A 22,511-nucleotide genomic window follows, 5' to 3' on the forward strand; every position below is an offset into this window, starting at 1 on the left:
GTTTCTGTGTCTGGTTCTCTTGCACCTGTTAGTAACATTCATTATTGAAAACAACTTGGCCTACTTTCCATCAGCATTTGTTTGTATAGATTACTGTAGAATTTTATGAATTTTGAAATATCTTTTACAATTGATCTTACAGTTAGGGTAAATTTGAGGCCCAATTATCATAACTCGGTGCTGAGTATATGAAGATCCTTGGGGTCAAATGATGATGATGACCCAAACAAGAAAAAATAGTATGTGATTGTGATAGGTTCCCCCTGGAGTGCCACCTGCAATTGGGGTACCACTGAGCCCTCTGACCCACCAGCCTGGGCTCCCTCTCACACCATATTGCTGTGATAAGCTACAAAGCCTTCCAGCCTGCACTTTCACCAGTATACATACAGGTAGGGATATACCCAGCTGCGGTTACAAGCAGGCTCTCTGACCAGCCCCTGCATGGGAAAGCTACTCCCAGCTCCTCAGGCACTCATCCTCTCTGGAGTACAACCCCAAAATGATACTGTCTTGTGCTGCACAGGGAACTGTACAGCATAAACTCATAAAATTCACCCCCTCCCTCAATGTGGAGAGGAATATGCAATAGGCTTTTGTCCCTGAGTTATGATTCCCAGACACTGGTTTAGGTAAAGCAAAAACAAGTTTATTAACTACAAATGATGGATTATAAGTGATAGCAAACAGATCAAAGCAGATTACCTAGTAAATAAACAAAAAAATGAAAATTAAACTTAATATACTAACTAGATTGGGTATGAATAGCCGTTTCTTACCCTAAAAGATTATACAAGCAGGCTGCAGATTGTTAAGTCGCAAGCTACCCTTGCTTTACAGCTTGGAATCCCCAGGTGTTTCATTCACAGGCTAAAAATCCCTTTAGCCTGGGTCCAGCACTTCCCCCAGTTCAGTCTTTGTTCTTCAGGTGCTTCCAGGAGTCTTCTTGTGACGGGAGCAAAGAACACCAGATGATGTCACTTCTTACCTTATATAGCTTTTGCATGTGGTGGGAACCCTTTGTTTCAAAGCCTGGTTCCCAGACCGGTCTGTGGAAAAACATGGACATCCCAAGATGGAGTCTAGAGATGTGGTCACGTCGCGTGTCTTTGTAGAGTCATAACAGTCATTACTTGGAGGCTGTCTGTAGCCTTCTCAGGAAGGCTCCCCAGCTGTGTTTTTTTCCTAATGGCTCATTGCCCTGAATAGGCCCTTCCCCACCGAGCTATCTAGATTTAAGCCTTTTGTCTAGTTGGCATTATCCAGGTGAAACTACATTTGAAATACAGATATTTCAATATTCATAACTTCAGATACAAAAATAATACATGCATACAAATAGGATAATCATATTCAGCAAATCATAACCTTTTAAATGACCTGTCACATGACTTATCTTGCATAAAATACATTATAATTATGTCATAATCATATCCTAATAATATCACTGTGATGAATATGGGGTGCAGTGTCATAGTGATAATGCAATTAAAGACTGTATCACAATGTGTACAGACATACTGGCAGATTTAAGATTGCATGGGCAAGCTTAATTCTACCCTTTCCTAAGTTTGGAAAGCTTTACTTTGCAACTTTAACATAGGTGCCACTTCATAATCCTATAACACTGCTATATGCTGAATAGATCATTTGTTCTCCCCCCTTCACTCATGTTATATAATTTTTATGTTTTCAGTGAATACTTTAAAATAAATATAATCAATAACTCGCCCATCTCACCTGAAAACAAAGGAAATTGGGAAATGGTATTGTCATTCACGAAGGGATATTTATTTTCATTCCCTTCTCTATGTGCTAATAAAAAGTACAGTCCCTCCTGGTGAAGCAACATCCTAAGGGAGGGAGACATTTTCACCACCTGTGATGTTATCTCTGCTGCTGAGGCTCTGATCCCTGAAGGGAGAACCAAGGACAAGATACAGAGACAGAAAAATTGAGAGAAAACACAATTAACTAAATACATAGGGCAAAGAAAGAAAAGGCTGTTGATCTAATCCAGTCCTTTAGCTTTTTGTTCACTAAAGCACTATTTTTGTCCAGATAAAGGGTACTCCCCCAGCAAAGGAAATTCCCATTGACAGCTGCATATGTCAGTACTGAGTTGTCTTGGAAGGCTTGCTCTCAACCAAAACAGCATAATAATAGAAGAGAGAAATGAGTCTGCTGCTCTCAGAACTGGGAGCTAGGAGAAGGAAATAAGCCTCTTTAGGAGATGATGAATTCTGTATATGAGTGGAAAGGGGAAGAGAGTCTGCATAGGGAATGATGGGCTGCAATGAACAGCTGGGATTTTTGTTGTTGTTGATGTACTTGTATTGTTATTGATTTAACGTTAGTGCCAGTTCTCGCACAGCAGGCGTGTGTAAAGAAGCAGGAGAAATACTACAAAGTATGGAAAGCGTGTGGCCACATTACTATGGTCATCTTAGCCATTCCTTAGATAGACGTCAGTGTCTCTTCCCTCTCCCCCCGTCATTATCAGTGTATCCCAGTGCCTTTAATGTATTTATCCTCACAATACTCCACTGATGGTGGGATGTGCTAGTCTCCCCATTTTACCTGCAGGGAATTGAGACACAGACAAACTAAGTGACTTCAAATTTCCACAGGAAGTCTGTAGTCAATGGGGGACTTGAATCCAGGTCTCACAAATCCCCAGGGAGGGTCCGAATTGCTGGGCTATTTTTCCTCTTTGCTTATAATCATAACAGAACTCCCAGAAGCTATTTTTCTCTCTTTCTTTGACTGTTTTTACAATAAATGTAACATTGAAAGACAAAGGTAGCAACAAATTTTTAAAATATTACTTTACTCCTGGTGTCTTACCAGCAGTCTGATCACATCTGTTAAAGCCACCCAAGGCCTAGCCAATATTTTTATACTTCTACTCTTTTATTACACTGCCCATTCCTCACTGGAATATTAGACTGCTCACTGGCCTGAAATGGATCAAGGATGGATCCTGTAGTCTCAAATTCTGAATCAACTGCCTGTTCAGCCCCAAGCGCAGAGAGGGGTTGGGCTGGGCTGCAGAAGGGTTGAGTGTGTGTTTAGAAGATGTCCAGGGTTTGTTGGCTGGCTTCTTCCACTTCCCATCCAAGGAGGGAACAAGCAAGTCCATGAGCCTCTCCACTTTCATAAAGGGGAGAGAGAGAGAGGCGGGAAGGGGGGGGCGCAGCCACCTCCAGCCTGACTCCACCCTCAGTGGGGAGCCTTGCACCCGCTGGGGCGCCACTGTCGTGGGGGAGGAGGGAGGAGAGGCGCCAAAAGCCAGCAGGGGGCCACCACAGCTCCTCCGGGAACAGCAGCTCTCCTGGGCGGGCGGGAGAGGCGCGAGAGAACTAAATGCAAACTCTCCGCCCTGCTTCCCAAGCGCCAGCCCGCTCCAGCTGTGGTGGCGAGGAGGGAGAGGACGACTAGGGCTTACAAAGTGCCCGAGCAAGGAGGGCGGGTTTGGGCCGCCACTCAGCCCCCCCCGCCGAAAGAGACAAGCGAGAGCAACTCCTCCCCTTGCTCTCCGGGACACGGACAAACTTCTGCTGCGCAGAGCCAGGGCGCTGCTGCTCCCGCCGCGCGCGGGGGGCCCAGGGCGGCGAGCGAGGCCGCCGGCGGACACGCCCCGCTGGGCTGCCGGGCCGGGGAGCAGCGCGGGAGCCGCAGCTGGGGGGAGCGAGCTGGGAAGTGTCTGTCGGTCGCTGGGAAAGCAGCGGGGCGGGGGAGAGGCGTGCGCCTGCCTGCCCCAGCGGCGGGGAGGAGCCGGGTAAGGCGAGGTCCCCGCACCTGGCCAAGTTCTCTCCTTCGGCCATGGGCTCGGTCAGCTCCGCTCTCAGCAGGTCCCGGAACACGGTGGTGCAGCTGAGCTCGGAGCCGGGAGCCGCGCAGGAGGCGAGCAGCAGCGCCCAGGCCCGCGGCAAACTTCGGGGCGTCAACAGCCGCCGCCGGAACAAACGGGCGCCCCCCGCCAGCCCCGCGCTTGCCCCGGGCGCCTGGGCGGCAGGCGGCGAGAAGCAGGAGGAGCGGCGGGAGCTGTCCGCGGTGCTGAAGTGGCCGAAGGCGGAGCCGCGCGCGGGCAGCTTGCCATTGCCCCCGAGCCCCAACCGCAGTGCCAGTGAGTGTCAGCGGGGTGTGTGTGTGTGTATTTCCTCCTCTTACCTGCCCTCGGCGCTACCCCTTCCTGCGCGGCCTTGACCCTCAGCCCTTCCTGAGGCAAAACTTCCTCTGCAGTCTAGGGGACTTTTCGTCTGGGCAAGGACTGAGGGCCCGAGCCAGCTCCCCCTGGAGGCTTTCCATTGGACTGAATGGAGCTGTATCCGGCCCTGCGGGAGGAGCGGGTGGGAATCTGGCCGATTGTTACTTATTCATTTTAAAAATAATGCATTTAATTGAATTTCTTAAGTAAGCCTGCACCCATACCAGAGAATCCTGAGGTGCAGAGTGAGGGTCCAGAGAACACCGATCAAATATTTGCGGAAAACAGTTTGCGTTACAAGCGAAGAACTATCTTCAAAGTCCTACCTATTTTATGTAAGGGACTTAAGAGATTTAAAAAACAAATAAACCTGAACAGTTGCTCTAGAATACACACCTGTCCTAAAAGGATAATGCTGTGGGAATAAGGGTTATTGCATGATAGCAAGCCATACAAAATTATGTATTGCCTTCCAGTTTTCTCACCTTGTCTTTCAAGTGTGGACTCAGGATGAGGAAGGATTTTGGTAAATACTGGGAATTTCTTCACTATAAGAGTTAATGCCTTTTTGGAAATGTTTCTAATGTCAGCACTTATTCAGCTAGCATTTGTCATGCTGTCTGTCAGTATTGTGTGTGTGCCTGCATAACATGTGTGTTTCCAGTACAGTCCTCCAGTTTCAGAAGAATACACTCTTTTGTTTGGGAAAGATTCAAAATTATTTTTTAAATATATTGATAAATAATAAAACATAGGACAGGATCCTACACTGGTTAAAAATGATGAGGGAGGGCATAGATACATGAGTATGGAAGGAAAAGATACATATACAGACAAGTGAATGCCCTACTTCCCATCCTGTTTATCACCAGCTGCCTCAGATGAATATCTCCAGTTACACTGGAAGGTATTCAGTTGTAACGCTTTAAGAAAATGTCCACTGTGTACCTCTCTTGGGGCTAAATTCTGTTCTCAGTTATACTAATGTAAATTCTCTGTGCACTTTAGCTGGGGTTAAACTCTGATCTCATTTATACCACTGTACATTTAGAGCAGAGGTGGGCAAACTACGGCCTGCAGGCAATGTTCTCTCTAAGTTTTGACAGGCTGTGTGCTCAGAAAATGTCTTGTGTGCAAATTATTGTGCTTCTGTGCAAATTTTTGTGCACGTGGTGTTTTGCCATGTGCTTGGGGTTTAGGATCTGTGTGCACGTGCACAGCTTAGAGGAAACAGTGCCCGCAGACCACATCTAGCCTGCAGGACCGTTCTGCCCAGCCCCTGAGCTCCTGGCCGGGGAGGCTAGCCCCCAGCCCCTCCCCTACTGTCCCCTCTCCCCCCGCAGCCACGCTGGGCAGCAGGGCTGGGAGGGGGCAGGAAGTGGGAGGTGTGGATAGAGTGATTCATATATTGTGGACTTCAGATACTTTAAAATCTTGTTAACTGTAGCCTTGGTCATGAGCAACCACTCTCAGTTCAGATTGTGTGCGTGGGAGTGCTGTGTTAGGCTTGGAGGTATCAATCACTAGTGTGACTTGCTGTTTAACGTTTTAGCTCATATAGAGATATTAGGATATTTTTCATAGTGTGTGAGTCAGCCATACATTCTGGATCTAAATATTTACCTGTCTTACTGATCTCAGCATTGGTGTCACCCAACTTCAATAGTTTGATATGCTTAATACATCCTGCACATTTGTCCCAGGCACATGTGCAAAAACCAGCTGATCAGAGTCAAACAAAATATAAAAAAGACTCAAAACTCTGCAATTATGTTGTAAAGAAACATAATTGAACCCAATAATTAAGCCTTGAGGTAATTGCTTAATTAAATACATGGGTTTACACCATATTCCGAAGCTGATTTTGTTCCATTGACGTTAGTTGGAAGATTCCCCTTGATTTCAGTAGCAGTTGGTCTAGGCCTATTTGCATAAAGGTTAAGGATTCAGTTGTGGTGTATACTCATAAGTCAATGTTGGAAGGGTGTGAAGGCTCATTATCCCCACAGGACCTCTGGGAGTCATGTCTGAAATGGTTACAATGGTGCCTAGTCCTCTGGAGAATGTGGTTGCAGGAGGGGAAATGGGTTGTATTTTTTTTATTTTTTGCTCTCTCCCTTCCTGTAGACCAGAGAAAGGGCCTGGCACAATCTGATCCTAAAAATTACATGTGTTGAAAACATAAAATTGTTCAGCCATTTTAAAAAATTGTTTTGCTCTTATTCCAGTGGAAATTTCCCTGGTTTCTGATGGTTCCTACTTACTTAAGGGCCTAGTCCCCTGGTCCTTACTAAGTCACGTTGCTTGAATAGGTACTTCAAGAGCAGGCCTTATGACTGCAGGCAGAGTATAAATTTACAGCCTGATAGATGAATGAGTTAGAATATATATGTATAAGAAAGTTTAACTTATCTCTAACCATTGTAATGAATTTTCTATAGCAAGACCTCAGATAACATAGAAAATGGTTGATACAGTGCACCAATCCCTACACCATATGACATATTGGTACTTGTGAAGCAGAGTGCAACTTATAGGATAGTCTTAGACATGGTATTATCCAAAGTCATGTGGATAGTCAACATGGGCCTGGTTCTTGACCTTTTTATACTGGCTTTATTATAGTGTAACTCCACTGAAGTCAATGGAGTTGTTACAGCATAAACTGCTATATATGTGTGGAGGATCAAGTCTTATCTTTTGTGACAGACCAGTTTTATGTGTTCACATTTTGAGGAAAAGAAAAACCTGATGAAGGATTGAGTGGAGACAAAAACAAAACTAGATTATGCCACGTGGGGTAGAGTTGTACTTTATTAAGCTGGATCTCATTAATCTACAGATGCTTTTTAACTCACAGAAAAAATAGCAAGGATTTAGAACTTTGTGATGAGGACTCATGTTGTTTAGACTTTATTACTTTTTCAGAATATTCCACAGTAGGTTTAGCTGAACATTATGAAATATCACAAAAATGCAATGATCACAGTACATATTGTGATGCGGTACCCTTGATTTATGTGTGTGTGTTTATTCACTTAGGGTAAGATTGTGTTTGGTGCTTGTGTCTGGACAAGGATGATGAAGGGCTCAATCTTCTTCTTAGTTTGTGCACAACATGCCTCAGGTAGCACGTTACCAGGATTGATCACTGAATTTGATCTGCTGGTTGGATCATTAGCTTCCCTGGCTCAGGCTGGTCACTGATGGGGAGTGCAACATGAACATTGATCCATTCCCCCACAGTGGGCTCAATGCCCTGTACCTTCTTGGCCCCTGCACATGTCCATACGCAATTCCATCCTTACACTCAGAGAGCCTTGTAGTTAGAGAGGGTCTATTGTAGTCATCTTTTATTGCATATTATTTCTGTGGTTGTGGAAGTAAAACAAGGACAGGCTTTTGCTAGACGAATAAAAAAGTCTATGGAAATTTCAGAGTTCTTGAGAGTATATCATCTGTAGTTCATGTGTGGTCAAAAAGTGATGTATTTGCGTTGGATACATTTTAAAAGAGTTGAGTTGAGTATAACAAACTAAATGATGGATAACTATTGAACACACTTTTAAGTAAAGATATACCTGTACTAAAATAACTGACACCTATCCAAAATCCCAACCCTGCAAATGCTAATACATGTGAATACTTTATACTGAATTCAAAGTTACTCACATGCTTATGTGTTTGCATGCCTGGGACCTAAATTAGCAAGATTACAGGGTAATAGGAAAGCAATTAACAACTCTTTTGGGGACAAATTCTACTCTGGTGTAAACAGACACAACTCTAGTTGTCTTCTGTAAGGGTTTTATTATGAAAATACACTGAGGAGGAGAAAGAAAGTAGACGAGAGAAGTAATGGCCTAACTCTGATGTCACAATCTTATCACTCACCAATGAGCTGCTCATAGGGCTGCAGCAGAGGAGCGAAATAGGTGAGACAAGGAGAAGAAAGGACAAGAGGAGGGAGGTGGAAGACATTTTTAATGGCAGAATTGCAGCCCCTGACTCTTGAGACACCCAGTGATGTCACTATCCCGACCAACTGCCAATGAGCTGCTGAAAGAATGATTTACTTCCAGTGTCACTGAGAGAGCAGTGGAAGGGGAAGAGAGAGAGAGAAGGGAGAAAAATAGGAGGAAGGGAGAGGAGAGATGAAGAGGGGGAGGAATCAGATGGGATGTTAACCTATGAGTCTTCACCAATACAAACTTCTAGATTGTACTTGCAATATATTTTCAATATATCAATTAAAACAATTTAAAATGGTAAGGATTTATTTTGATTTTATTTTAGAGAAATTGAAGTGTTTTGCCATGTGAACTTTCATGTCCTTGCTTTATTAATGACCATTAGGCTAGACAACTGTCAGTCCTTATATTTCACACATTCTTTCCAGTGGATTATTATAATTTATTAGGGCTGTCGATGAATCGCAGTTAACACATGCGAGTAACTCAAAAAGTTAATCACGATTAAAAAAATTAATTGCCATTAATCGGAGTTTTAATTGCACTGTTAAATAATAGGATACCAGTTGAAATTTGTTAAATATTTTGGATGGTTTTCTACATTTTCAAGTATATTGATTTCTATTACAACATAGAATACAAAGTGTACAGTGCTCACTTTATATTTTTATTTTTGATTACAAATATTTGCACTGTAAAAATGATAAAAGAAATAGTATTATTCAATTCACCTCATACAAGTACTGTATAACGATCTCTTTATTGTGAAAGTGCAAGTTACAAATGTAGATTTTTTTTTGTTACATAACTAAAAGTCAAAAACAAAACAATTTAAAACTTTAGAGCCTACAAGTCCACTCAGTCCTATTTCTTGTTCAGCCAGTCACAAAGAGAAATAAGTTTGTTTACCTTTACAGGAGATAATACTGCACGCTTCTTATTTACAATGTCACCTGAAAGTGAGAACAGGCATTCACATGGCGCTTTTGTAGTTGGCATTGCAAGGTATTTACGTGCCAGATATGCTAAACATTCGTATGCCTCTTCAAGCTTCGGCCACCATTCCAGAGGACATGCTTCCATGCTGATGATGCTTGTTAAAAAAAATTATGCATGAATTACTTAGTGACTGAACTCCTTAGGGGAGAATTGTATGTCTCCTGTTCTGTTTTACCCTCATTCTGCCATATATTTCCTATTGTAGCAGACTTGGATGATGATCCAACACATTTTGATCATTTTAAGAACACTTTCACTGCAGATTTGACAAAAAGCAAAGAAGGTACCAATGTGAGATTTCTAAAGATTTCTACAGCACTCGACCGAGGATTTAAGAATCTGAAGTGCCTTCCAAAATATAAGAGGGACAAGGTGTGGAGCATGCTTTCAAAAGTCTTAAAAGAGCAACATTCTGATGCGGACACTACAGAATCTGAACCACCAAAAAGGAAAATCAGCCTTCTGTAGGTGGCATCTGACTCAGATGATGAAAATGAACATGCATCAGTCCTCACTACTTTGGATCATTATCAAGCTCAACCCATCATTAGCCTGGATGCATGTCCTCTGGAATAGTGGTTGAAGCATGACGGGATATATGAATCTTTAGCACATCTGGCATGTAAATATCTTGCAACGCCGGCTACAACAGTGCCATGCAAACACCTATTCTCACTTTCAGGTGACATTATAAACAAGAAGCTGGCAACATTATCTCCTGCAAATGTAAGAAAACCTGTTTGCCTGAGCTATTGACTGAACAAGAAGTAGGACTGAATGGACTTGTAAGTGCTAAAGTTTTACATGGTTTTGTTTTTGAATGCAGGTTTTTTTGTACATTATTCTACATTTGTAAGTTCAACTTTCATGATAAAAAGATTGCGCTACAGTACTTGCATTAGGTGAATTGAAAAATACTATTTCTTTTGTTTTTACAGTGCAAATATTTGTAATAAAAATAAATATAAAGCGAGCACTGTACACTTTGTATTCTGTGTTGTAATTGAAATCAATATATTTGAAAATGTAGAAAACATCCAAAAATATTTAAATAAACAGTTTTCTATTGTTTAACAGTGTGATTAATCGTGCAATTAATCACGATTCATTTTTTTAATCTCATGTTTAATTTTTAAAATTTTTAACAGCCCTATAATTTATCTAATTTTATGCCTGCATCGATGATAACTTTTTGAAGCATCCAGAATTGTATCCTAGAATGAATACAAGTCGGCAGACAATGAATGACTTCTGGCAATACCATGGTACAAAAATAATTCAAAGTTCATCTGTATTACTTACTTAGGAATCATGTCTTAGCGCTCTGTAGTGTACGCTGTTTATGGAGAAAGGAATAATTTAGGAGGCAATGTTTATATTAAGCAAGTGAGATGTATGTCTCTAAATTGGGCACCTGAGGGTTATTTATGGTTAAGAGCATGAAGAGCTGGTAAAATTCATTCATTACTGGCAGGCAGTCTGAACGCTGCTCCAAAATATGAAGTGTCAGAGTAGAATTTCTTTCAATTGGCTGCTGATATTTTACATCAAATAAATGTTGAATTGGTGTGGTGATTTTAGTAGACACATGGCTAAGACGTCACAAGAAGATAAGCAATTGAATAACAGGCATGATTTCAATATGGTGAGATCTGGCATTTTCAAGAATAGGTGGGGGCATGCTGCCAAAATGTTAACAAGGGGCTCTCAAAAAATGTTCAACGTAGTCAGTGATACATATCCCAAGGACCTTCCACTCCAGCGCGTAGACCTCCAGCATCTACTGGGGTTCGTATGGGATTAGGACATGTAAATGCATTTACCAGTTTCATCCTGGTCCTTAATAGATGCTTGCCATTGTCATAGAATCACCACATAATTTGTCTCATTTGGAAGGAAATCTCTGCTCCCGCAGAGTTCAAGAGGTTGTTGCAGGTCAGGAACTGGGTACAACTATACATTGGCAAATCTGTATGTGGAAGTACTCTGGGCCAAATTAAGTTGCTGGGCTGCAGCTAAAGTGTGTGTAAATTAAACACCCTCCTAATTTTCCATCAACTCGTCTACCCAAACTGCTTCTACTCAACCTGCTTCCCTGATTATACTGTACGACATCATCTACCTCCTCACCTGAGGTTGGATCCAACTCCCAGTCTGTCCTGTGTTTGATCAAATCAGGAAGAGCCGTCAGGTAGGGAGCATGTACAGGGAATCAATAGGAGATAGTTTTCAGTATCACAGAGAATGGGTGAGACAGGACTCCTTTCAAGCAAAATCTGAGTCCAGTTGCCCAGTTACCAGACTAACATCCCTGGCAGATGCACTCATGATGCTCCAAAATATAGAAAACTTCTAGAATGTTATCCACCTTGGACTTGACCAGCTTTACAAAGGTGACATAAACAAAGTGAAAAATTTTGGAGCCTCATCACAAGAATATTGGGAAAATTTTATATTTCATACCAGAAATAAAAGAATTTGGGGAAGTCTGAGTCCCCTTTCTTCCCCCTCCATATGAGCTGGGATCTGGGGGTCCTGCTCTTCTGTGTGTGGGCTTGGGTGTCTGAGGCTTTCTCCCTGCCATCCATAGGAGCCGGAATCTGGGGGTCTTAGCACCTCCTGATCCGACCCCCCATCTCAGCCAGCATCTCTTTGCTTATCTGGGGGGGAGGGATCGAGCCTCTCGCCCTGCCTACCTATGTGTGAGCCAGGATCTGGGAGGCCCTGCCCCCTTAGGGGTCTGTATCCCCTCTCTGCCCCATCTTGTCCTATCTGGGATACTATTTGCTGTATGGAGGGGGAGAGGAGAACACCCACTGTGATGAATGGAGCAGTTCACACCTCTCCTAGTTATTGTGTCAGGCTGTATACCTCTCCATGGGGTGTTCTCATTCATCTGAGAACATCTCCTTGAGATGAATGGGCCACTTCACACCTCTCTGAGCCTGCTGTGTTGCAGGTGGATGTGTAGAGCCTCTTTCCCATACAGTAGGACCAGATTTAGGGCAGGGAAGGATTCTGCCTCTCCATTCTCCCGTCCCTTCCTATCTCCATCTGGTACATGCAGTCCTCACAGTCCCACCAGCTTCCCTCTTCTCCATGGACCCTCTAAGCTTACCAGGGTATTGGAGTGGTGAGGAGGAGGGCAGACCTGGTGTGTGTATGTGGTGTTGGCTCAGAGCAGCGTGTGTGTGTGAAGGGGAGAGGTTAGAACAGTGGGGTGTGTGGGGTGGTCACAGAAATGGGCATGATGGAGGGAATGTGAGAGGAACTGGAGCAGTGCTGGGGGAAATCTGAGCAGTTGGAGGAACTATGGAAGTTGGAGTTGTGAGGGAGAGGGAATATGGGTGTATGTGTGTGTTGGAACAATGCAGGGAAGAGTTGGGAAGAGGTCAGAGCTGTGCAGTGGGTGATGTTGGGGTGGCTTTCTCTCTGCCCCACAAAACTCCTCACAACCGTGCCCCCTTTGTCTGACCTCCCCACCAAAAACTTTCCCTCTGATTTCATGCTAGTCTCTGACTGTTCCTTTCTCCTCTCCCAAGGTCCTCAACCTTCAGGTCCCATGCTGTCAGCTGCCTCTTCATAGGGAGAGGGGAGAACCAGTCTCCGCAGGACAGGCACAGACATGAGATGATGCAGGGGCAGTGAAGGATGAACAGGCAGCCGGTGCATTCTGTGGCTGGGGTAATCATTGCCAAGGAGCCAGAGGTAGTGGAGAGGAGAGTAGGACTGTGGTAAATGAGGGTGCTGAGAAATTATTTTTTAAAAACCAAGGAAATTAAATACTTTGTTCACGCAGAGTTACGGTTGTCCAGTGGCGCCTTGTACCCTTCCAGAATGTGGAAAGTGGTTAAACTTAAACCTCTGAAAACTAGGAAATATAAAGTTAAGGTATACGCCGCCCCACAATGCAACCTTAACGATGCTCTCTTTAAGTGACGCTCCAACATGCCATTAACACACGTACACATAAATTCTCCCCTCACAGATGCTATGGAACACTTTGGGAAGGCAAACCTTGGTGTAACACCAGGCCCCTGGGAGGGTTGTGTGCATCATGGATTGAATCTGAGAACTCTGGGTCTCAAAATGCTTGAGCCTCCGCTGCTGTTGCAGGCTCAACCCTCTGAGCAGCCTAGCCACCACCAAAAGGGAACAGAGCACCATGCTGAGCTGGCAGGGGTTAAGTTAGATTTAGGTGAGGCATAGCAAACAGGAGCTTCCTACACCTCGCCTACACAGCCTACATCACCCAAACCACCCTAGACTTGCTAAATGTTACCACTCTTCACCCTTGTCCAGATGTCCAGAAACATTGCCTTCACTTACCCTGCTGTAAACCCTGGAGACAACCACTCTGTATGCCACCAGATTGCTGGCAATACCCATGGCAAGAAGATCCCCGTACACTGCAATTGACACAACCTAAATATTTAGAAATTCCATGCTAAAATGAGGCATATTTGATCCCTCAAGGTACACATGCACCATCTTCATATCACAGTCACCACTCTGTCATGTTGCTCCAACTAATCCCTCCAGCATTCAATACAGCTACACCTCACACTGTGAATGCAGCTGGAGTGCGTGCAGATATATGCTGGAATCCATATCTGTAGAACTTAACAAAACAGATGCCATGTTCTATTAGCCCTTGCCAGACCTCCCAACAGTCCCAGATATTGAGGGACTGTCCCATTTTGATCCACAAAATCCCTGTCTCGGTTGAAGCGGCTCCTGTCCCTCAAGGCTGGCTGGACTTGACTCCCTGTTCCAGGCTTTGCAAGCTGGTCCCTGGTGCACAGGGTTGCACTGCCACTCATGTTTGGCCTGCTCCCCTGATGGGGCAGAGGAGGCAGGTCACATTTGAATGAGTCTCCCATTCAGAGCTACAGAAGGACAATCTGCTCACATTCCGTGGAGCAATGATCCAGTTCTGGCCTATGAGTATCCAGATATTTTCTTTTCATGCTCCTTTGGTTTTGTGAAACATGGTTGGTTAGATAAACATTATGCAATCACCCAAATTTCAGTAGCTCTACACAGAACATAAATGGAGCCTATAAAAGTCAAGCAGGGCTTGAAAGGAAAGTAGGAACATTATGAGCCAGATTCTGTAGACACCTATGTTGCACCTGCTGAATGTGCATGTGCAACCATTTTGTGTGCAAAGTCCAAACTTGTGCATGCAAATCAGTATTTATGAGCGTAAGTGTTTGCATTCTTCACTGAAGGACATCTTTTCAATCATTTTATTATTTTATTTTAATTTAAAATGATTTATTAAAAAGAAAAAGCTCCTGGCATGCCAGGGGAACATAATTGCTGTTGCACTTATGGAGATGCAGAGTATAGCGACCTGGTACAGAGCAACTTCTTTTGCAATTCCTCTGGTCTGCTAGTGATGCAAGTGAACAAGAAAACATTGCTTATCATCAGCTCCTTATACCCTCCCACTCACCTGTGCTCTTTTGCAGCAGCCGGCAACAGTCAGACTTACAGAGAGAGGGTTCAGTATGAGCAGCAGAGTGTGGATTTACTCTGTCCATATTGGCTTTTCAAGCTGCAGCTTTTAATAATTCAAATGAAATTATTAAATCACATGCAGGAAATTGCTGACATAGTTCCCTGTCTAGTTTTTCCATTAACTCCTCTTCCTTCTTTATATTACTGTGCTCATTTTGGTCTGTCCATGTCACTATGTATAAATTGTTAGAAGTTGCTATTGCTAATCGCATTTGTCTATCCAGGGTATAATTACATGAAAGCCCGACTGTGACTTTTAGAGAATAAGAGATGACTAGAAGTTATTGTTCTGATCTATAATTATGTGTTCATTCTATTGCAGTGGGCCTTGAAGGGAACTTGATAGTTATTATTAACTGTAAGTGTGAATACATATAGCAGCACCAAACTCAACTGCAGCTGTTCTGTAATTGCCAATACAACACGTCACTGAGTCCTTCCCCCGTTCACTTTCCTCATGGTTTTCTTCTTGTTCACAGAGCTATTTGCATATTTAAGCCTACATTCTACTCTCATGTATATATTGGTCCAAATCTTGGCCTCTGGCTCTGCCTATTTTGGGCTGCTCTAGTGGCAGAAAAGTTGCTCTAATAAGGATTCACATGACATAGGCTGGACCCAGGGATTTGGCTCATTGGCTTTTGGTGCCATTTATGTCAAAATGCCACAAAAACAATGGTGTGGGCAGGAGGGGATCTTGTGTAGTATTTTCATACAGTATTCTCCCAACACCACAGTTTTCTGTGCAAGCTTCTGGGGTTCTTTTAAAGGTTCAACACAGAATATATCATATGTAGAATTTGCAGTTTGTAGATGTGCATTAATTATGTAAAGAAAGAGCAAGTATTTCTCTATGACCTCATAATAATAAAATAATATAGGTAATACTTTGCAGTTGCACTCTGGATTTACACTGGGTTAACTGAGATGAGACTCTGGCCCCTTGGTCTTAGGGTGAAATTCACTCCTCTGCTGAAGGCCATTGCAAGGCCTATGCATCCCTTAAATTCCACTGAAACCCTATTTTAAGGATTAAGTGGAATTTAAGTAGTGCATAGGCCTAGTGCTGCCCCTAACAGAGGGTTGAAATTCACATTAATGAGCTTGATTGAACTCAAGCCCCTATCAGAGTCAGATAGGTAATTTACTCAAACTGATAGTTTTTCTAATGTTTGGAAAGTGTGGGTGGTACAAAACATATCTTCGGTAGATGCAAATGTTTTCTTGGAAATGCTGATGCATGTCCAAAATGTTTATATACTGAGCCTTTTTAAACACTTCCTATTAAAGTTATCTCCAGAATCAGAACAGAATTCAGTTGTCAAATGAGTAGCATCCCTTTACTGAAAGCAAATAAAACTCAAGACAGACTTCCGAAAATGTAAGCATTGCTGATGCAAGATTAAAAGTACATCTGATAAAAATGTCACAGCTATAGTAAGACTGCAGCATCAGTACTAATAGCAGCTCTTAGAAGATTTTGATCTGCAAGTTTGTAGTCTATCAGAACAAAAATTTGGGCTTTCAGTTTTAATCTAATTGTATCAACTCCATTTCCTGTATGGTATTAAAAAGTTGTTTACTAAAGCTTCTGAATAAAACCATCTAAAGGGAATTACAAATGAAAGTTACAGTTGCTTTGGATGTTTTTAGTATTTACAGGCAGCTTTCTCAGAGCAAAATTCCAATTTTATCTTTTTCAGTATTCTTAAAAAATAAAAATATAAAAATAAAAGGGCAATAGGAATCCATAAATCTGAATATTTTTCTCAGGGGAAAGAAGAAATTCTGTAACAAGCATATCTTATTTCTGGATTAGGCATTCTCTCTCTCTCTCTCTTTTATCCCAAAGCGACTTTACAGATAAGGGGAGCACTATAGCATGGGTTGTTCCTCCATTAAGCGTATGATGTCCTGCCATCTAGTCAATGGTCGTTCGTTAGGTCAGACTGACCTTGGTTGTGTTTGTAATATTTTTTTGTGATTCTGTCATTTGTTGGTCTTCTGTGGTGCCCCCACCATTGTAATTTTTTCAGTTGTAGCCAACCCCATATACTGAGTTTACATTTAATAGCTTGTCCACATGGCCCCACAGTGTGGATTACAGGGATGTGAATTGCAGAACTCACTAAAGTGTTGCACTGTAATGGGACTATGTTAATATGAACTAAGTGTCTTTAAAAGCGGCAAAGAGTCCTGTGGCACCTTATAGACTAGCAGACGTATTGGAGCAAAAGCTTTTGTGGGCGAATACCCGCTTCATCAGATGATGCATGCAGATGTGGGTATTCGCCCACAAAAGCTTATGCTCCAATACGTCTGCTAGTCTATAAGGTGCCACAGGACTCTTTGCTGCGTTTACAGATCCAGACTAACACAGCTACCCCTCTGATACATAAATTTCTTTAGTTTGCACTAGTAAGGCAACTGCAGCACAAGACTTTAGTGCACACTGCAGTTCATCTCCCCATAGTCTGCACTGCAGGACTGTGTAGAAAAGCCCTTACTCTCCTTCTAACTTCTTCATTTGTCTTAAAATCATTTAACGTTATACCTGCTATCTTCCGAAGAACTCTTATCTCTATTGCTTCCAGCCTTTTGATGTCTTTAATTCAATGCAGCTCTTCCAGACCATACTGTAATCCTGTTAGTACATTGGCTTGATACATTTTCACTTTGGTACCAAATGTAATGTTTTTATCAGTCCATAATTTCATCAGTTTCTATGCAGCACTTGTTGCTAAGGCACATTGCCTTCTAATGGTGTCCTTGATGGAACCGTCAGCACTGATCAAGTTTCCTAGGTACACGTAAGATTCTACTTGTTCTACAACTTCTCTGCAGCTGCATTTCAACCCTTTATCTATTGTCCCTTTTCCCAGATGCAACCACTTTGTCATCTTGGCATTTGTTATAAGTCCAAGATGAGTACACCAATTTTCCAAGGTAGAAAAGAGTATCATCATTAATTCAAATGGGTCTACCGTTTGTGTGATGTCATCTGGATAAGCTAAGGAGTTTAACTCTGGATCATCCAATGTCATGCCCTCCAACTTATCTAACATTCTTAATGTTCAGTTTAAGAACATGATGAAAAGTGATGGTGATTCCACGTCCCCTTGTCTTACATCAAACTTTGACTTGAACCAGTTGCTGCCAGTTCTTACGGCATTGCAAGAGTCTTTATGTGAAGCTTTAATAATTGCAATTATCTTATCTGGAACTCCAGATGATTTGGCTGCTTTCCATAATGATTCCCTCCAAACCGAACCAAATGTTGACACTTCAGGCAAGTCTGTCTAGGAGAAGGAAAACTCTGATTTCAAATCCAAGCAGTCCAAGCTTGTTAGTCTTGGAAGGTAAGCAGACTAGGGTGGAACTGCTGATACCTGTTCCTAACAAGCCAGCAGGCTGTGACATGGCATGCAGGAGGTGCTGGGAGGGAAGGGGAGGAGCTAATCCTCAGAGCTGCCAGTGGGTGCACCAACTGAGCACCCATGAGATGGATAGAGTGGATTGACCTCACAAGCTGTTACATCCAAAACTCACTTGTAGGAAACCAAACTGATTTCTGTGGATTTCGATCCAGGCCTATCAGGCCTAACAAATGGAAATGGTCATGGATTTCAAATAACAGCTAAATGTATTACATGTATTGTGAGCTGGAATGTTAGAACTCTATTTGCTCCAGGCCAGACTGAGCTAGTAGTGGCAGAATTAAGGAATTTACAAGTTTCCCTTCCCTTCCGTACAGGAGACATGTTGGCTGGTTACAGGATAGTTGGAAATTATACTTTACTCCAGATAGTGAAGTGGACAAGCGAAGCATAGCGTTGGGGTTGCTATAGCAGTGGACAAGAGAACAGTTACTTCAGTGAACAGCTGGAAACAAGTGTCTGAGCAGATTGTTGCAGCAAGGTTTACTACTGTCTACAATAAACTATGCATAACTGTGATCTGCTGTTACATACTGTGATAGAGTATACAAACCCCACACGGGGCCAAAAGAGGTTAAAGGAAAGTGCTGGGCCCAGGTAGCCCTGCCCCTCTGGCCCTACTGAGCGTGCTCCAACTGGAGAAAGGGTTGAAAAGGGAGCAACCCAGCTCAGAGGGAGGAGGCTGGGGAGGATGACAGACCTACCCTGAAGGCTCCTGACAAAGGCACAGGAGAAGCCTCCCAGAGAAAATAAGACTATATGCTGAGCCCAGTTGGGGCTGATGGTTGGATTTCCTTTTATTTTTCTTTTCGCCTTATCTTGGACTGGAAGCTTAGAGAAGAAAGAATCAGTAGGAAGTGACCATTCCCAGGCATTGTTGACCCTCCAAGGGCCCTGGGTTGGAGCAACACTAACCACTCAGCCACCTAACCCTCTGAAGACCCTAAATGGGATAAAATTTAATAGTGCAAAGTCATGCATTTAGGGACTATCAACAAGAATTTTTGCTATAAGTTGGGGATGTATCAGTTGGAAGTGACAGAGGAGGAGAAAAACCTTGGTGTATTGGTTGATCACAGGATGACTGTAAGCCCATAGTGATGCGGCTGTGAAAAAGGCTAATGCAGTTTTAGGATGCATCAAGTGAGGTATTTCCAATAGAGACAGGGAAGTGTTAGTACCATTGTACAAGGCACTGGTGAGACCTTGTCTGGAGTACTGTGTGCAATTCTGGTCTCCCATGTTTAAGAAAAATGAATTCAAACTGGAGCAGGTGCAGAGAAGGGCTACTAGAATGATCTGAGAAATGGAAAACCTGCTTTATAAGAGGAGACTCAAAAAGCTTAGCTTGTTTAGTCTAACCAAAAGAAGGCTGAGAGGAGATATGATTGCTGTCTATAAATACATCAGAGGAATAAATATCAGGGAAGGAGAGGAGTTTTTTAAATTAAGCATCAATGTGGACACAAGAACAAATGTCTATAAACTGGCCATCAACAAGTTTTGGCTTGAAATTAGATGAAGGTTTTTAACCATCAGAGGAATGAAGTTCTGGAACAGCCTTCCAAGGGGAAGAGCGAGGACAAAAACCTAACTTGTTTCAAGACTGAACTCGATAAGTTTATGGAGGTATGATGAGACTGCCTACAGTGATGGGACACTAGGTGGGGAGGGTTCTGAGTTACTACAGTAGATTATTTCCCAGGTGTCTAGCTGGTGGGTCTTGCCCACATGCTCAGGTCTAACTGATATCCATATTTGGGGTCAGGAAGGAATTTTTCCCCAGGTCAGGTTGGCAGAGACCCTGGGGTTTATTTGCCTTCCTCTGCAGCATGAGGCATGGGTCACTTGCAGGTTTAAACTACTGTAAATGATGGATTATCTGTAACTTGAAGTTTTTAAATCATGATTTGAGGTTAGGGGTCTATTACAGGGGTGGGTGGGTGAGGTTCTGTGACCTGTAAAGTGCAGGAGGTCAGACTAGATGATCATGATGGTCCTATGAGACTCCATTACATGCACCAACAGAAGAAGCATAAGAGGAAGAGGATGGATTTTATCAACAACTGGACAGTACTGTAGATGAGATTTCTGATTATGGTATGATTCTGATAATGTAAGATATGAATGCAAAAATTGGTAATGGACATGGTAAGCAAATGACTCATGTAGGACCACACAGCACTGGGACAGCAAATGATCACAGAATCATAGAATCATAGAATATCAGGGTTGGAAGGGACCTCAGGAGGTCATCTAATCCATCCCCCTGCTCAAAGCAGGACCAATCCCCAAATAAATGATCCCAGCCAGGGCTTTGTCAAGCCTGACCTTAAAAATATCTAAGGAAGGAGATTCCATCACCTCCCTAGGTAACATATTCCAGTGTTTCACCACCCTCCTAGTGAAAAAGTTTTTCCTAATATCCAACCTAAACCTCCCCCACTGCAACTTGAGATCATTACTACTTGTTCTGTCATCAGCTACCACTGAGAACAGTCTAGATCCAGCCTCTTTGGAACCCCCTTTTAGGTAGTTGAAAGCAGCTATCAAAGCCCCCCTCATTCTTCTCTTCTGCAGACTAAACAATCCCAGTTCCCTCAGCCGCTGCTCATAAGTCATGTGATCCAGTCCCCTAATCATTTTTGTTGCCCTCCGCTGGACTCTTTCCAATTTTTCCACATCTGTCTTGTAGTGTGGGGCCCAAAACTGGACACAGTACTCCAGATGAGGCCTCACCAATGTCGAATAGAGGGGAACGATCACGTCCCTCGATCTGCTCGCTATGCCCCTACATATACATCCCAAAATGCCATTGGTCTTCTTGGCAACAATGGCACACTGTTGACTCATATCCAGCTTCTTGTCCACTGTAACCCCTAGATCCTTTTCTGCAGAACTGCTGCTGAGCCATTCGGTCCCTAGTCTGTAGCGGTGCATGGGATTCTTCCGTCCTAAGTGCAGGGCTCTGCACTTGTCCTTGTTGAACCTCCTCAGATTTCTTTTGGCCCAATCCTCTAATTTGTCTAGGGCCCTCTGTATCCTATCCCCACCCTCCAGCGTATCTACCTCTCCTCCCAGTTTAGTGTCATCTGCAAACTTGCTGAGGGTGCAATCCACACCATCCTCCAGATCATTTATGAAGATATTGAACAAAACCAGCCTGAGGACCGACCCTTGTGGCACTCCACTTGATACCGGCTGCCAACTAGACATGGAGCCATTGATCACTACCCATTGAGCCCGACAATCTAGCCAACTTTCTATCCACCTTATGGTCCATTCATCCAGCCCATACTTCTTTAACTTGCTGGCAAGAATACTGTGGGAGACCGTGTCAAAAGCTTTGCTAAAGTCAAGGAACAACATGTCCACTGCTTTCCCCTCATCCACAGAGCCAGTTATCTCGTCATAGAAGGCAATTAGATTAGTCAGGCATGACTTGCCCTTGGTGAATCCATGCTGACTGTTCCTGATCACTTTCCTCTCCTCTAAGTGCTTCAGAATTGATTCCTTGAGGACCTGCTCCATGATTTTTCCAGGGACTGAGGTGAGGCTGACTGGCCTGTAGTTCCCAGGTTCCTCCTTCTTCCCTTTTTTAAAGATGGGTACTACATTAGCCTTTTTCCAGTCGTCCGGGACTTCCCCCGATCTTCCCCCGATCGCCATGAGTTTTCAAAGATAATGGCCAATGGCTCTGCAGTCACATCCACCAACTCCTTTAGCACTCTCGGATGCAGCGCATCCGGCCCCATGGACTTGTACTCGTCCAGCTTTTCTAAATAGTCCCGAACCACTTCTTTCTCCAAAGAGGGCTGGTCACCTCCTCCCCATGCTGTGCTGCCCAGTGCAGTTGTCTGGGAGCTGACCTTGTTCGTGAAGACAGAGGCAAAAAAAGCATTGAGTACATTAGCTTTTTCCACATCCTCTGTCACTAGGTTGCCTCCCTCATTCAGTAAGGAGCCCACACTTTCCTTGACTTTCTTCTTGTTGTTAACATACCTGAAGAAACCCTTCTTGTTACTCTTAACATCTCTTGCTAGCTGCAGCTCCAGGTGTGATTTGGCCTTCCTGATTTCACTCCTGCATGCCTGAGCAATATTTTTATACTCTTCCCTGGTCATTTGTCCAATCTTCCACTTCTTGTAAGCTTCTTTTTTGTGTTTAAGATCAGCAAGGATTTCACTGTTAAGCCAAGCTGGTCGCCTGCCATATTTACTATTCTTTCTACACATTGGGATAATCGGGAAACGTTAAGAACTTGCTGTGAGATGCACAATCTGATTAAGGTGGTACTTGGTTTCCTCACAAAGACATGCACAAGGTTATATGGAACTCACCAGATAGTCAAACCAGAAACCATATTGA

General features: G+C 43.3%; 1 protein-coding gene across 5 annotated transcripts in view; it reads left to right on the top strand.

Moving 5' to 3' along the window:
* The first annotated feature begins 3,810 nt into the window (after positions 1-3,810).
* Positions 3,811-22,511, top strand: part of PDE1C (phosphodiesterase 1C) — a 518,371-nt gene continuing 499,670 nt past the window's right edge. For all 5 annotated transcript variants that reach the window (XM_075125631.1, XM_075125632.1, XM_075125634.1 and 2 more), the window contains exon 1: positions 3,811-4,129. In XM_075125631.1, coding sequence (XP_074981732.1) covers positions 3,826-4,129 — 304 coding nt within the window. In that variant the 5' untranslated portion in view covers positions 3,811-3,825. The remainder of the gene's footprint in view (positions 4,130-22,511) is intronic.

This window comes from Caretta caretta, chromosome 2 (genome assembly GCF_965140235.1).
Source record: "Caretta caretta isolate rCarCar2 chromosome 2, rCarCar1.hap1, whole genome shotgun sequence".
NCBI lineage: Eukaryota > Metazoa > Chordata > Testudines > Cheloniidae > Caretta > Caretta caretta.